General features: G+C 36.5%; 1 protein-coding gene across 1 annotated transcript; it reads right to left on the bottom strand.

Annotated features, from left to right (window-relative positions):
* Positions 1-2,767: 2,767 nt before the first annotated feature.
* Positions 2,768-14,578, bottom strand: LOC107748874 (platelet endothelial cell adhesion molecule-like). Its single transcript, XM_016563865.1, has 12 exons — positions 14,473-14,578; positions 14,358-14,381; positions 11,735-12,028; positions 10,336-10,464; positions 8,234-8,509; positions 7,773-7,911; positions 7,586-7,665; positions 6,524-6,577; positions 6,379-6,444; positions 4,225-4,296; positions 3,615-3,637; positions 2,768-2,994 (listed from the first exon to the last, which is right to left on the bottom strand). Exons 1-12 carry the CDS (start codon positions 14,525-14,527, stop codon positions 2,941-2,943), a joined length of 1,266 nt encoding a protein of 421 aa, XP_016419351.1. The 5' UTR covers positions 14,528-14,578; the 3' UTR covers positions 2,768-2,940.
* Between the last annotated feature and the right edge of the window lie 3,289 nt (positions 14,579-17,867).

Genomic DNA, 17,867 nt, shown 5'->3' with positions numbered 1-17,867 from the left:
ACTATATTTGTAAACACAGGCATCTTTAAAAACATTAAATTATCTTACAGATCCCACAGAGTAGTACATGCTTAACAGGACTGTAAAAAAATAAATAAAATTAGACTACATAAATAAAAAGACTATTTTCACAATTAAATTCAAAATCTGTAGCGCAGCATAATACAAATCTCCCACCAGTGTTCCTACACTCAAGTACTCATGCAGAGATATTAGAGAAGGAATGGGCATGAGGCTAATATTAATAAATAAATTTGGGACACTGACTGTAATTCTCAGTAATTGTGATGTTAGCATCATCGGAAGAAAGCTTTCTTGGCATATTCTTCAATGTTAGAAAGGCAATAATGTTCTTTGGTAAACAGGATTAACAAGCCTGACAGGACCATAGACAGGATTGACAAGCCATTAATGAACTGCTGCTCTTCATATGCACATAAATTTCATTCAAAATACATGTGATGCATATGTAATTGGGTATTTTGATTGAGTTTAGGGTATAAACAGTGTATAAACATATGTGGATGTAAACAGTCGCTGTACACCAAGTTCTAGTTTCAACTAAAACGATTAATTTCATCCATTTGGAAAATTAATTTGATCTTCAGGCTGGGTGAAGGTTAGTGAGGGGTGAACTACCCACATGAGCTCATTGCATAACACAGATATCATCTTCAGTTGGATGATGGCCTATTCCAGGCACGTTCCTGTTCTCTCATTGGGTCAACCCATTGGGAGCTTTTCGAGGAAAGTGAAAGGTTATCTAACGATGAGAGACAGGTAGAGACAGAGATGACCCGTGTGTTGCTGACAGGATATTTTGACTGTATCTGAGTGTGTCACTCTAAATATGTGGGCACACTAGACGCTTGTTTCATTCACTTCCAATCATACATGCAAAGTGTTATCATGCATATGCCCTTCATTTTCTGTTACTTTCATATTTATAGAAAGGATAATGGAGAGCATCTGCAATCTGTTCAATCGGAGTTGTACCAGTGGAACCAGATTCCACAAACATTAATAAAATCTTTTAATAAACTATGTAATTAAAAATACTATATTGTGTTGCTGACAGGATATTTTGACTGTATCTGAGTGTGTCACTCTAAATATGTGGGCACACTAGACGCTTGTTTCATTCACTTCCAATCATACATGCAAAGTGTTATCATGCATATGCCCTTCATTTTCTGTTACTTTCATATTTATAGAAAGGATAATGGAGAGCATCTGCAATCTGTTCAATCGGAGTTGTACCAGTGGAACCAGATTCCACAAACATTAACATTAATAAAATCTTTTAATAAACTATGTAATTAAAAATACTATATAAATACCATCAATAATATAATTTTTTATTAATTTCCACTGAGTTTTATAGTCAGTGCTGCGTTACGGTTCTGAAGGGTGTGTATCCAGGAAAGAAGAGCTTCTTGTCACAAGTGCAAGATATTCATAAAGTAGCATTCTGGACTGGCCCCATAAGGCAAAGTGAAAGACAACATATTCCCAGAATACATTTCACAGGGGTCAGCGTGCCAATTTTAGCATCGCAGCTAACTGCAGGACTGGAATTCTGCACGACATTGAGGGCTCATGTTATGAACAAGTGAGCGCAAGAGAGGGACACTTTATGGCAGTAAAACAGAGGTACATGACGTTCCCCCTCCCTAAAATAAGCGCATGTCTGAGAGTGATGAAAAGCTCAGTGTACACACCTCATACAGCTTCTGTAAAGCCCGGTTTCCTTCACAAAGCCCTAGGAGTTACTGTGGCACCCTTGAAGATCTATTCATCTGCTAAAGTGGCACCCCATTACGGGACTCCCTTGTTTCCTCTAAGGTAACCACAATGGGTGGCCATTGCTACTGATAACCCACGATGTATGATTGATGGGGAGTCATGCTGATAAGCTCCTGAGTGTCACATTGGAGCCCTCAAGCAGCCTGGCACCATCCAAGGACACTAGAAGTGTCACAAGCAATGCAATATTTTGTGACACTCACAGATGGCCCTGAAAAAAACAAACAAGAAACCCCCAAACAAACGAACGAATGAATGAATGAATGAATGAATAAATAAATACAATTAATTAATTAAAATTTTAAATATTTTAAAATCAACCCAAATAGATGAAAAATGAAATAGATTAAACATTGCTTAGCTAAACAACTAAAATAAAAATAAAAGTAACACTTCCTTTTTTTAACATGTACTGCTTGTAGAATCTGCAGATCCTAGGTTGCATGATGGAACTAACACAGATCTAGCAAGTCTTTAAAAAATAAAATGATTTTTTTAAGACAGGGTTGACATTTTACAAAAATAACAAAGGTCCTAAAATAGAACCCTGCGGTATACCATTAAAAAAGGCACATATTTTCAAAGACAACATTCACTTCTCAGTCTCAGATTGTTTACTACAGTAATTAATCAATGGTGAGAATGAAAATCTGAGTGAAATTCCTTGAAAAGATTAATAAGAAGTATATATGCTTGCAATTTAGTTAGAACAACTTTTCTAACAAGGGGCTAAGTCTTTTCAAACTTCTATATATAAAGTTAGCAGTGGCTTTTGATCCTAAATGTTTAAAAGGACCCTTTGGAGTAGCTCCACTTTAAAAGACTTCCTCTTTCAAGTAGTTCAGTGGCTCCCTCGTGTTCTGGAAGCAAAAATGTCTTTCCTGTTCCTCATAGTTCTTGAAAAAAACACACCAAAGAGGAAAAACAAAGAAAACCAGCAAAAGACTTGATTTGACTGCTCACATTTTAATCTCTGATATACAAACATCATAACAAATTTGACTCATGTAACAAATCCAAGCCACAAAGTAATGTTAATAATCAAAGTACAATATTCAAAGTCAGCACATCATGATTGAAAATCAGCTTCTGGTGGTGGAGAAGCTGAATAAATTAGATGTAAAGTGTCGAGACTCATGCAGGTTCTTGTTCACTGTTGTTGAGTTGTGCATATTCCAGAGCCGCCTGCTGAGAAAGACACACACTTCACAAACTAGCTTGCAGAATCATGTTCTAAGCAATATTTTACTTTTTAATTACCCGGCTGTCTAAACTAATACAGAAATATAACTGTGGACAATACATGCAGCTTTTGTTTTTTCGTAATTTGTACAAAATAATTTATTTATGCTCATGCTAATTAAGCATGTCCCTCCCCCCAAATTATATACCTTATAATGAGAAAAAAAAAGTCTGATTCTCATATTCATTACTACTATATGAAACAAATATAAAGTATTTCTATATCATGACAGTTTTTGTTGTACTGCTCTTAACTATGCTGATTTAATAAAAAATATAATTTTAGAGCAGCATTTTTACTGTAATACAGTGATGGCAATGAGAATTGAAAATATTTGGAATACATGTAAAATGTGCTAATTTCTTAATTTTCCTCTTTGGATTTTTTGTGATTGGAAATTTTCCTGACAGGCTTCATAAGACTGACCAAATCAGATACATCATATTGAGATTTCTTCTGCGGCACCTATTTCTTCCACAAGAGGGCCTCCCTGTTGCAAAACTATTTGTACATACCTAAATGTGGACTTTTGTGTCTGTGTGCGTCAACATTGTGCATCACTTACGCCCTCAGCCTGTTCCGAAACTCCTGCAAAAAAACAAATGAACCACCATCACAAAAGAGCCGTAGTGGAAAATGGATGAATATTTAATTTAATAAATTCAGCCCAACTTCCTGAACCAACTCCAATCAACTCCCAAGGAAGAGGAGTGCGGTGCCCGCCTTAGGCTTATCGCGTCAGTGCCATGCTAATGTGCCTGTGTAAGTAATCTGTTTCCCTCCAGATGCAGCTATTGTTTGGCAATATGTGGGCATGCCAAAACCCATTTCAGTGTGACCTCTGCTATGTTTCAGCATTGTTTCACACGCATACTGCAATGATTAGTAAGAGGTCTTGCTATTAATCAACCAGGGAAAAGGGACTGTGGAGTGTTTATTTGCACTAAAGAAACAATAGACGAGTTTCTGTGTCGGTTGGGCAGAGGAACATGAGGCTCCAGGGCCCATTGTGAAAACAGGAAGCTCTTTCCCACCAGTGCAGGAAATAGCCACCTGGCGTCTCATGCATGATGTAAACACCACACATTCATTTACAATGTCAGTTTGGACGCAGTGTAACAACGTGCCTCTTATGGTCATGCTGTAATGTACGTGATTCAAACATCTGAGCTCACCTGGTGTGGACACCTGGACCTCTGTGTGCTGGACACTGTATTCGGGCTCTGTGGTTTTCTTCACGGGAACATCTATTAGAAATATGGACACATTTTCACACATTTTTTAGCATCCAAATGGAAATTTATGTAGTTAAGAAAGTTGTGTTGATAGGAAATTCTCAAAGTAGTCATGATCCAAAAACGGCATTTTCTGGTCTTTTCTGGATTTAGACAGTAGAGAAAAAACAATACTACATTAAAAAAAAAAAACTAAATTTAAGATTTATGTATTTTAATTTCCATATAAAATGATCAAATTTACACTGTTTTAATATAAACTAATAAACTTCATGTGATGAATATTTGTCAGTCATACCTCAGATAAAACAAATTTCTGTAAAACTAATAAACTGAATGTGTTTGAAATACACAATAACCAAGTTTATATATTGATCATCAATCCTATACATTTTAACTAATTAAATATTACTTGTGCCATAGCTAATCATATTTTAATCATGTTCATACTTTTTAACTGAATATATTTAACTGTTTTAACAATGAACAGATTAATACTGATGCTAAACAATAAATGCATTCTGAAAATATAATTATTTAAATAGACTATATAGACTATATTTAAATAAACTATGCCATCAAGATTATGTTTAATTCAGTCCTGTGTAATCCAAATGGATGGAAATTTAGGCTATATGGAATTGAAATAAAATCGTAAATTAGGTCTTAATAATAAAATACTTAATAAATGTCAATGTTTGCACCACAAATGCACTGGGTTGGATTGCCACTCGATATTGAGTTTAAAATCTGGGTCCTGAAGTGTAACTGTCGGGAAGTGTGTTGCTGAGAGGCCCAGAAGGAGTTAGGAAGCCTCAGAACAACAACGCAGTTGCCCAAGGTCCAAAGTGATTTTATTTTCACAAGCTGCTTTTTAAAAATGTAATCCACACGAAGTACAAAATAAACAATAAAAAAATGAAAATTAAACAATATCGTACAAAATGGATACTCAAAAATAAACTATACATGTGCTAGAAAAAAATGTGCTGAGAGCAGCAAAAACCTGGCACTAAACAATGCCAAAACACGGGATCAGACACAAGATCTACTCTGAAATGTGCTGCAAAAGGAATATCTATTCAATAATACGGTGCCCCGCACATGACATGCAAGAAAAAAATAAATAAATCGTGCGCACGATTTACTAATTCGTTCCCTCGATATACTAAAACATTCTCACGATTTATAAATTGTGTGCAGGACTTAGCAAATCGAGGGAACGAATTAGTAAATCGTGCGCACAATTTATAAATCGAGGGAACGAAATAGTAAACCGTGCGCACAATTTATAAATCGAGGGAACGAAATAGTAAATCGTGAGCACAATTTATAAATCGAGGAAACGAAATAGTAAATCGTGTGCACGACTTAGCCTACTATTTTTTTCCTGCATGCCATGTGCGGGGCTCCATACAATAAAAAGAAAATATAAAACCAACCAAGAATCTGTTCTTTTCTTGTACCCAACTACAAAACACACATTAGACTAATTAATTACTGCTCAAAATGAACTCAGATTGTGTTTGTTACTCATACCCTGACGAAGGCAAAATAGCCGCAACGCGTAGGTGTGCACTTGTCACCTGTTTTTAAAACTTATAGCCATCATGAAAACTTTTTGAATAAGATTCGAGTGCCTTGGACTATTATTAATCTTACAAAACACACATTATTGACACATTGAAGACTTGACATTGGTATTGTCCTTTAACACATAAATCATCCCATAAGCATGACACAAAATAAACTCAACAAGAAATCAATATACAGTAAACCAAATGACATTGTAGCGCCAAGCTGTGATGACACATTCACGTTCGTCATCACTATAACCAATTGTGCTAATTTGAATTCGGCATTAAAAAATCTAACCAGTATCATTCTTTCTTGCAATTTTGTATTAAATAAATCGTGGACAATTTAGCAAATGTAAACAAAGTTTATGGTGGTTCTGGCACAGCATTTCACACAGAACCAAAACCAACGATTCAATATATTCAATATCCAGCTATAACTGACAGATTTTTCACAATGATTCCATCTGAGGAATTCATTGACTGTTGAAGATCTTTGAAAATCTTTGCAACTCACCTCCTCTGGGATCGACTTCCTGTGGGTGAACCAGCTCAGAGTCTTCATCAGTATGATTGTCAGAATCTAGTAAAACAGCAGGCAGAGGGTGTCATGTGATGAACTCACATTACATTGGCATAATCCGGTTTCAAATCTGTACTACCTGAGCCAGATACATTTTCACTCCAGACATTCCTGCCCATCACACAGGGAGTTCCTGTAAGGCAGAAATGAACAAGATATCAGTGACAATCAGTATATGGGTTCAACATCTAGTGTCAGAGAAAAATCTATAAAATACATTTTTCAGTATGATTCAATATTCAAAATACCATTCAGCCATTTTCATAACCCGGAGGTGTCCAATCCAATGTCCTATAGAGTTCAGCACCAACCTGCCCAAAAACACACTCACCTGGAAGTTCCAATGAGTCTGAAGGCCTTGATTAGCTGCTTCAGGTGTGTTTGATTAGGATTGGAGCTAAACTCTGCAGGACAGTGGCCTTTCAGGAACAGAACTGGACACTGCAATAACCTAACCTCACCTGACCTTTCTCCAAGGACGTCCAAACCTGTTTCTGGAGGGTCACTGTCCTGCAGAGTTTAGCTCCAACCCTAATTAAACACACCAAAACCAGCTAATCAAGGTCTAAAAACACTTCCAGACAAGTGTGTTGGAGCTAAACTCTGCAGAATGTTGGCATTCTAGGAGCAGGGTTGGACACCCCTGCCTTACTCAGCCCAACGATACCAGAAAGGGATACTATGTAACAATCTGGGGTGCGTTTCCCAAAAGCATCGTTAGCTAACTATGGTGGTTCATTCCATTGAACTCTATTGGTGACGACGGAACTTGCGACCATAGTTGCTTTTGGGAAACATACCCCTGCATAGCACTTGTTGCATGTAACAAACTCCACAGGAATTACATTGGTAATGCAAAACCAGAAGTTCATTCACCTAGAAGTAGTCCCACTTAAGAAATTCAGCTCAAATAATTCTACTTTCGTTACTGCATGCACACATTTTAGGATTTTCTGTTCTAATCAACATTACACCCAACTTGTATTCAACCCGAAACTTTAATTTAACTTAAATGGACCAAACTTGACATTAGTCTAAATAAAGATCAAAGTAACTTTTTTTTAGGAACACACAACAGCTTAAACAATAGCCAAGTGCACTGTATTAATGTTAATGTGACAAGGATGAGGACATTTGTTACCATTGAGAGCAGTGTTATCTTCAATGTCGAGAGTAAGGCTTATTCTCATGGGATCACCTGATTTGGGCCGTGAAGGTTTTCTGAGAAAGAAAGCAGTTTCAAAAAGAATGGAAAAAAAGCTTCAAATGATGATACACACATAACAAATGAAGTAGATGTTTAACAGAGATGAAGAGAGGCCTCTTACACTGATAACTCAGTTGCTTGCTTTTTTCTGCGTGGATTTGACAATTTCTTCAAAAGGACTGTCAGGACTATGACGATAGCCACCAAAAGCAAGATACAGAACACTCCAATAAGAGCTTTCTTCCACAGTGCTAAACTGACTATAAAAACACACAAAAATGAACAGAAGGGACACTGGAACATCTTCTGTAGACATTTTCACTTTTAGGCCAGAAACTCAACACAGTTACAAGCATTACATTCTCAGCATTGCCGCAAGGGCTGCTATTAGCGTAGCATTAGCATAAACTGGCTGTTTCCACGGTCTGTTACTCTTTCAGGTCAACTAACTTTATCACCTGCGTCTGTGTACTTGAATAGAGTATGCATTACAGTTAAAAATATTCTATATCTAAACGAAGAAGCTCTACTATGACGTCAGAGTGATCAAAGGTAAGTTGATGTTTGTATTTAAAAACGTACCGCCAATTCTGGCTGGATAACTCTTTTTGGTTTCAATGGCGTAATTAGATGCCTCACAGTAGTAGTCGCCTCTCTGGTTTTGTTCGATGGCTTTAACGACATAACTTCCTTCTAATGATCTGACTTCTTGGGTGGAGGAAGGGAGCTTAACTCTGTTATAATACCAGGTGAAGGTGATGGGGTAAGTGCCCTGGTGTACACTGCAGATGAGGATGAGATCTGACCCCTCTGTGACCGTAACTTCCTTCGGCTCCAGGTCAGGCCTGGAAACGGGTACTGGTAGACAGAAAAATGTAAATTCTCTCTATAAGTACCATAATACTAGCCCATAGGTCTTCTGAAGTCATCTTTCAGTCGTTAATCACTGAAGCTCCATTGCAACTTCCCATTTCCCATTTTACATATTCAAACAGGTGCACTGTGTTCCAATTCAACATTTGTGAGAACAAATGGTGTTTGGAGTCATTGCTATGTCATGTTTTTTATTTGAATGTGAACAAGATTTCAGAGGTTTGGCTGAGCGACATTATCACTGAATAACAACATCAACTTCTGTTACAATGCAGCTGTTGAATGACTTCAGGAGACTTGAAGTATGTATATCTATAGTTGTATGGACAACTTTTGTGTGTGTGTGTGTGTGTGTGTGTGTGTTTCATTTTTTTCCATGGAAATACCAGCATCATTTTTTTTGGAACAACACGAATAAATAATAACGACAGAATTGTAATTTTTATGTGAGCTAAACATTTAACAAACTTGTGTTTATAATAGTCAGATTTAACATGCATTCATGTTGTATTTACTGTTTGTTTCACTGATATTGATTTATCATTTTTGATGGTTCTCCAAAAGTGACCCATGTTAAATTTGGTAAAAGCAAAAAAATGGCAAACAAATGTGAATATCATGTCCTCTAGTATAAAACCAAAGAGTATTAAGTAAATAAAGCTTCAGAGGCAGTGCATTGCAGTGATTTTACCACAAATAAATGGTGATATTAGGAAGGATTGCAAAACTGTGACGAAATCATACAGCTCTTTCAATGTGACTTGTGTTTCACTGGACACTGTACAATTTACTATGTCAGAAAAGCCATACATATGGAGCTGGTTATCTGTTAGTTTACACTATGGTAAAAGTGTTTTGAGGTCATAACATAAGGCGCGCGTTTCCATTACAGATTTGCGCAAAACTTTGGCGATATTTTATAAATGTCGATAAAAAAGAATTGTGAAATGACGGCGTTTCCATGAGCTTCACTGGCCGTATCAGAGCCACACTGCACCGCAGGCGTGTGCAGTGTAAATTGTCTAGGCATTAATGGTAGGAAAGCCCCTTATAGCCTACTGGAGAGCGGCCATGTATGAAGTGTTTCTTGGAGGTTATAATACATTGAAGAATGATCATATGACTTTTTACATACGCCATTTGGCCTGTAAATGTGAAAAAAACGTTTCGATTGCAGTTTTGCAAATTATTCCTTTTTCGCATTGCCTGAAAAACCACCTCATGCGAGCGTAAAAACTTTTTTGCGATATATGGGCATTTTTGCGAAATTTACGCGTTTCCATTGGGCGTATTTTCAATTCGCAATTTCAATTTGCGCAATTTGAAAGCTAATGGAAACGCGCCTATAGTTTTGTGCAAGGAACTGCATGAAAACAAGTCTTTATTAACCAATAATCTGCCTTGTAATTAATTTCAGTGACAAACTGCAGTGAATTGTAGGCATAGGTAAATTTTTGGAGTTTTGCAAAAATGTAACTATAGACACATTTATTTATTTTTTTTTCAATGAGTCTATGTTGCGAAGATTTATCACGACAAACTTTGAATAACTTGAAAAACTTTCCCTGAAAGTGAAACTTTAGCTAAACAACAGTGTTTAATTCATCTTGCAGGCTTTGGTGTGCAGAATAGGAATATAATGAATGTGACACAAGTTTTAGTGATCAAATATGGTACCGGACTCAAAGGTCCATCAGTGATTAAAGCATACATCAGCATCTAAAAATGGCAACATGCACTTCCAAATTAATTCAAAAACAGCAGAAACACAGATGTTTCAGTATGAAGTTGTCAGGATGTGGTCCTCTTACCTATGACTGGTGCTCTAAGGGGCTCACTGGTCTTACTGAACGATGGCACATGGTTAGAAGCCTGACATCTGAAGCTGTAGATCTCTTCAGGAAAACTGATGGAGGTTATATTAAAGATCGCCCTGTCAGCTATTACAGAAATGTTATATTGTAATGTTATATATATATATATATATTTTTTTTTTATTTATTTATTTTTTTTTCTGTGCAGCTGTGTTGAATATCTGACGTCTCAATAAATTATATCACCTTTATTTCTCAAGGTGCCGATGTCTGTTAGAAATTATGTGATGAGTGTGACCGCAAGCAGAAAACAAAAGAATTCTCAAGTATCATCAGCAAATCTTGACAAGGCTCAGCGATTTACTGCAGAGCAAGTTCATAATCAAATCGCATCATTTAATGGTGGATCTGATGACGAAGCTGTCATGAAACAAAATACTGATTTTGAAGATGATGTAAACGAAAACATTTTAAGATTAGTGTATCAAAAGGTTCAGATGCTTTATTTTATTACTGTGTAATTGTTCAAATATCAGTACAGTTTTATGCTATTAGGGCAATTTAGAGATCCATATGTATTCATCCATTCAAGGGTTATAAAGGCCTAAACATATTCCGTTTAAACACACAGGATATCCATAGACCTACAAAAGAGCAAAAGCTATTTCCTTAAAATATAGTGGATGGCAACAGCTGCTAAAGTAGAATTGGTCAGTAATGCTTTTAAAGGGATAGTTCACCCAAAAAAGAAAATTTGCTGTTAATTTACTCATCCTCAGGCCATCCAAGTTGTAGGTGACTGCAAGTCAATGGCTACTGTTACTTTGAGAATTAAAAACGCATAGAGACAAGACCAAAATAATACTTCTGGCTCCTAATGATATACTGAGGTCTTATGAAGCGAAATGATCCGTCTGTGCAAGAAACTGAACATTATTTACAACATTTTTACCTGTAATCCATAGCCTCAAATCCAATTCTTTTGCATGAACTGGTTCTTTCGGATAGCTTGTTTCAGTGAACTGGTTCAAATAACTGATTGGCCAGTTTGTTTACATCATGCATTGACGTAATGTATAGCTACGCTATTACATTAGCAGCCAACAATGATGTGAAATGTGAATGTTTTACACTTCTAAAGCATATAAAGTGAAAAATAACTTGTCTTAATCAACTTACCTGTTTAGAAAATCTCGAGAAAGCATAAAAAATCTTGCACAGACTGATCATTTTGCTTCATAAGACCTCAATATATCATCAGGAGCCACGGGTATTAATTTTGTGTTGTCTGATATGCTTTTTTTGTACTCAAATTGATGGTAGCCACAAATGTTCATTTTTCGGGTGAAATATCTCTTTAAGGCGGGGCTTAGCGAGGGTCAGTTATGTTACTAACCTGTGACTCTTAATGACAGAATGTTACTCATCTTTTGCTTGTTGTAGATGTGGACACTGCACTGGTAGCGACCAGAGTTGGACACCCTGGCTGGAGATAAACTGCGCTCCACCACTGAGGCACTGCTATTTTTGGAGTACATCACCTGACTGTCCTGCAGGAGGCTGAAGGAGTATGTCAGCGGCTGGGGGAGGCTCTGACTGACACTGGCCTCGCAACGCAAGATCACGTTAGTGCCACTCTCCACATTATTAGCAGGAAGCACTGTCAGTGTCACCTGATCAATGGTCACTGCTGCTCAGAAATAACAAACACACACATAAAAGAAAACACAGCTGGGTCATTCGGGCCATGTTCAAGAAATTCCACATGTCAAAAATAAACATATACAATTTTAGATTTTATAAAAATATAAAACATTAATGGAAGCAACGGAATATCAATAGATCATGCAAAGCTTTCAGTATACATCTTAAATTGAACCTCTTTAGTCAAAATAAGAGAAAACAATTATAGAAGAGATGTTGACAGTTGTTTACTTACCTGAATTATATATAAATAAGTATCTAAATAATTACATAAATATGTGTGAAGCATCATTGTGTTTTTGAAAGGTGCTTTATTAATAAACAAATATTTCATATTTTTTATAAATTATTCTAAAATTATTTTAAATGCAAAATTGCAAATTAAATGCAATTTCAAAAACACTTGTTGGCTCTGAAATAACGTATAATTTGTGTTAAATCTGCTGTGAATTCTGCACATCATCTTACTGTCACATATTTATGGTGTATTTATGGTAATTATATATGTGACGCTGTATCACAAAAGCAGTCTTAAGTCGCTGGGGTATATTTGTAGCAATAGCCAAAAATACATTGTATGGGTCAAAATTATCGATTTTTCTTTTATGCCAAAAATCATTCGGATATTAAGTAAAGATCATGTTCCATGAAGATATTTTGTAAATTTCCTACCATAAATATATCAAAACTTAATTTTTGATTAGTAATATGCATTGCTAAGAACTTCATTTGGACAACTTTAAAGATGATTTTCTCAATATTTTGATTTTTTTGCACCCTCAGATTCCAGATTTTCAAATAGTTGTATCTCGACCAAATATTGTCCTATCCTAACAGACCATACATCAATGGAAAGCTTATTTATTCAGCTTTCAGATTATGTATAAATCTCAATTTTGAAAAATTGACACTTAAGACTGGTTTTGTGGTCCAGGGTCACATATATGTAATGTATATTTCTATATTATATATTTAAAGCATATGTATAAAAAAATCCTATGAAGTACGTTAAATCAGTAAAATATACTTTAATGTAATTTCTACTGAAACTTGTGTCATGAATTTAAATATATTTGTAATTACACAAATGCAGTTATGAAGTTGCAATTTAGTGTATTTAAAATATACAAACTTTAAATGTATTATTAAATAACACACTGCAGTTAAAATGATAGTCAAGCACTTTATGTGTACTTTATATGTTAGTTAACACATCAAAATAAGTGTACTTCTTTAAAGCACGAGAAAAGATGATTAAATCATAATGATTTAAAATGTACTTTAGTGTAAAACTTTGAATTTGAACTTATTACAAAGTGCACTATTTAAAAAGAAGCTGTCATGAAAGCGTACTCTCTTTAAGTACACTTAAGTGGCCTTTTATTTTATAAATGATATACTATCTGCAAGTCCAATTTTAAAGACTTGCAGTAAGTGCACATTAAATTCAATTAAGCACACTTCTTTACACAAGTGGTGCATTCTGGGATTGCCTTATCGGTCATGCCATGCTGTATTCGGCTAAAAAGAAGCATCAGACAGAGCCAGTACATTGTTCTCAAAGAAACGTGTGCTTGCTTCGGCTCACAAAAACCCCATCAGATGCCACTTCTAAAGAGTCATCTTCTCTGTGTGTTTACTTTGAGCAGAACACACAGTTCTTTTCCTGAAGTCTTAAAGGAGGCCGAAAGTGTGGAAAGCAGCGGCGGGCTGAACAGAAAGAAGCGGAAGGAAGGAAATCACCTAAACAAACCCTAAACATTTCCCCCTCAGGAGTGCAGAGCCTGTGATTTCTGCCGTACGACTCTCAACCTGGCCAACAAACACAACCGGAGTTCACCGCTACACACGTCACTTCAGTAAACACCACTAAAAGCTGGAAAAACATGGATAATATGAACTCAAACTCAATGGTGGCATGTTTACTAGAAGATCCTAGTGTTTGTGGCTTAGAATCTGCATCACTGAACATGTTTGAGCCTCCAATTAGAAGCAGACTAAACATCTTGCTATTGTACGAGGTGCAAACTTCCTGTGAGGGGCTAAACAGCGAGTGTCAAAGTATCTCTGAAGGATCAAAGCATCCAAGTGAATCACAGATCTGCTCTGACTAAAAATACATCCTAAAAGTCTCAGAAAAGCACATAATTGTCATAATATTTCACTGCTCCCTTTTCCCAGCTATATAAATCAAGCAGTCTGGTTAGTCTGAGGTAAAAATAACCCTACAGAAGCTGGTGTCCCGAAACTGTCGTGACCACTCCCATGCAAATACAAAGTACAAATGGAAACTGGAAAGTGAATCGAGGGCTTACCTGCCTGTATGTTGGCCGCTTGCCCTGGAGGTGAGAGCAAAAGGGAGAAAGAGGTAAGACAAATGAACAAAAAGAGGATGAGACGGTGTCAATCATCTGTGCGAGGAGTCCTTACACAGTGCGCTTAGGCTGATGTGGAGCAGGCCGAGCCAGAGAAGACACATGCTCATCCTCACAGGTAAGTGTTCATGAATGTGAAGGACGCACACGCAGGCGCTGGAGGATGAGGAGAAGGGCAGAATAGTTGCACATTTCACTTGGAACCGCCTTTCATTGTTTAATGTGGATCAGGAAACGTGTTCCTTCCTCAGGATGTGTGTATTTGAATGCTTCATTCGTCCAGGCCCTTGGAAAAAAATCACCTTTCTGTTTATGGCGGGTCTCAAAGGCCTCATGTTTTAGTGCTGTGCTAAAGACATCACAGCCATATGTGACCCTGGACCACAAAACCAGTCATAAGGGTCAATTTTTCGAAATTAAGATTTATACACCATCTGAAAGCTGAATAAATAAGCTTTCCATTGATGTATGGTTTGTTAAGATAGGACAATATTTGGCTGAGATACAACTATTTGAAAATCTGGAATCTGAGGGTACAAAAAAAAATCTAAATATTGAGAAAATCACCTTTAAAGTTGCCCAAATGAAGTTCTTAGCAATGCATATTACTAATCAAAAATTAAGTTTTGATATATTTACTGTAGGCCATTTACAAAATATCTTGATGGAACATGATCTTTACTTAATATCCTAATGATTTTTGGCATAAAAGAAAAATTCATAATTTTGACCCATACAATGTATTTTTGGCTATTGCTACAAATATACCCCAGCGACTTGAGGCACATCAGTGATGTGGCATCCATCCAGCACACACGTGTACCACGGTAGCACCCTGTTTTTAACACATAACACATTTCTTGACATGTTCCTTGATCATATTATGTGTTTTTAGGACACATTCCACAGTTATACCACATTTGTCTTTGGATACAAACCAGACATTTACGGATATTTCTTTGATTTTGAACACAAACCATGGAAATACCACAAATTTTTGTACCATCATAATACAATGTTTATCCGGCATGCACCATGGTAATTAATTCCATGTATTTTTGGGCATGTACCATGGTAATTTGCCTTCAGTTTTAGTTAACAATATCAGCACTGATTTAGGTGTGTACCAGCATTTTGAATTAGCTTTTATTTTAAGTTTTAATTTTATTTCAAGTTTGAACAATTTTGCAGTGCTTTTTTATTATTATTATTTTAAATTTTCTTGAATATATTGTTATTTCAGTTTTAGTTGTTGTCATTTTAGTACTTCAACTTCTGCATATCTTATTTTAATTATTTTAGTTTAGGTTTTTCATTTAATATTCAATTTTATTTCAGCTGTATTTCAAGCAACAGCACTGTTTCTGGTAGTGTGTATCGTGGCGTTTTTGGGGGGGGGGGGGGGGCATTGCACCATATTAACACCTTGTATTTTAGACATGGAACATAATATTTATAAGTTTGCTTGGTAGTACTTGTTCAAAAATACATATATTATCTATGTTAATGCCATGTATTTTTCTTTTTGCATTATTGTGTGTTTTTTGAACTATGTACTATGTATTGCCATGGTAATACTATGCATTTGTGGACATGTATAAATTATTTTGTAAGAACCATGACGGACAATGTAAATATCTTGGTATATGAGAATGTTAATCATTTACTATCATGTAAAAGCACCGTGGTATTACCATCTGGTACAATCACTTTACCATGGTATGGCCACACTACTTTATTATGAAGAAATGAGACCTCAAATGGTAAGACTTACGAGCCAACCCATCTGAGGTCAGAAGCAAAAGTATCATCCACAGCCTTCAACACAAGAGGCCACAGAAAATCTTTTGCAAAAGTGACCTTGACACCACAAGGCATGCTGGGTACATGACAGGAAGTCCATGATTTGATATGATTCCATGATGAGTTGAAAACAAATGTCAATATGTGCCTCTGGCTTGCAAGCTTCTGAAAGGAGATTGCAGTATGCAATCACTAGGTGTCGCTCTAGGTTTAGAGAGAAGATTTTGACTGCGGAGAAACTGTCTACATCCTTCACAGAGGTAGATATTAAATCAGTATAATGCTTCAACCCTCCATTATCAAAGACCAGAAATGAGCAAAAATGTATTTCTCTCCCTAAACTTCTGTCAAAACAAGTTGTGATGCTCTGGATGAGAGAATTAATTGAAGCTGTCACATTCACTGCATTTATGTGACACTTTGAGCCTCTATTCATGGCTGCTCCTCTCCTCTCTCGCCTGAGGGAACTCTTGAATTAAAAGTGCTAAATGATTCATGGTGTATGTTTGAGCTTTAATTGGGTGTCTTGGCTCGCCAGCAGCACACCAGCACAACCAGTTTAGTCACTGCAGTGAATTACCTCAGGTTTAGCACACCACGTCAAACACAGGATGTCCTGCTGCCCACAATGCCCACATGCAAATAGATGAAATGATCACGAAGGCAGAGCACATTGAAGAATCAGTGACTCTACTATTTTTTTTTCTCTGCTTTAGCTGCCTGTAAAGATCTGCTTTAGTAGCACTGCTGTTCTGCGGTTTGTTGAAATGCATTCACCCCATATGGGGTAGATGTGCTTGTTACCCAGTGACACAATACAATGACATTTAGCAGTTGGAAAAGGGGATTGTGGTGACAAAACTGTATATATACATTTTATAAACACTACTGTACAAAACTTTGCAGTCAATACGATTTTTTGATGATTTTGAAAGAAGCTTATTTGAATAAAAATACAGTAAAACAGTAATATTGTGAAATATTATTACAATTTAAAATAAATGTTTTCTATCTGAAGTGTCACATGATCCTTCAGATATTTTAATATACTGATTTGCTAAAGAAATATATATATATTTTTATTATTATCAGTGTTGAAAACAGTTGTGCTTTCCTTTCCTGTCCTGTCCTGTCCTGTCCTGTCCTGTCCTGTCCTGTCCTGTCCTGTCCTGTGTTTTCCTTTCCTTTCCTTTCCTTTCATCCTGTCCTTTGTTTCTGTTTCCTTTCCTGTCCTGTCCTGTCCTGTGTTTTCCTTTTCTTTCCTTTCGTCCTGTCCTGTCCTGTCCTGTGTTTTCCTTTCCTTTCCTTTCATCCTGTCCTGTTTTCCTTTTCTTTTCATCCTGTCCTGTGTTTTCCTTTCCTTTAATCCTGTCCTGTCCTGTGTTTTCCTTTCTTTTCATTTCCGTTCATCCTGTCCTGTGTTTTCCTTTCCTTTCCTTTGCTTTCCTTTCATCCAGTCCTGTCCTGTCCTGTCCTGTGTTTTCCTTCCCTTTCCTGTCCTGTCCTGTCCTTTCCTTTCCGTTCCGTTCCTTTCCTTTCCTTTCCTTTCCTGTCCTGTGTTTTCCTTTCCTTTCCTTTCATCCTGTCCTGTTTTCCTTTTCTTTTCATCCTGTCCTGTGTTTTCCTTTCCTTTAATCCTGTCCTGTC

This window comes from Sinocyclocheilus rhinocerous, unplaced genomic scaffold (assembly GCF_001515625.1).
Source record: "Sinocyclocheilus rhinocerous isolate Xijiao unplaced genomic scaffold, SAMN03320098_v1.1 scaffold350, whole genome shotgun sequence".
In the NCBI taxonomy this organism is placed as follows: Eukaryota; Metazoa; Chordata; class Actinopteri; order Cypriniformes; family Cyprinidae; genus Sinocyclocheilus; species Sinocyclocheilus rhinocerous.
This window is presented reverse-complemented; position numbering and strand designations above follow the sequence as displayed.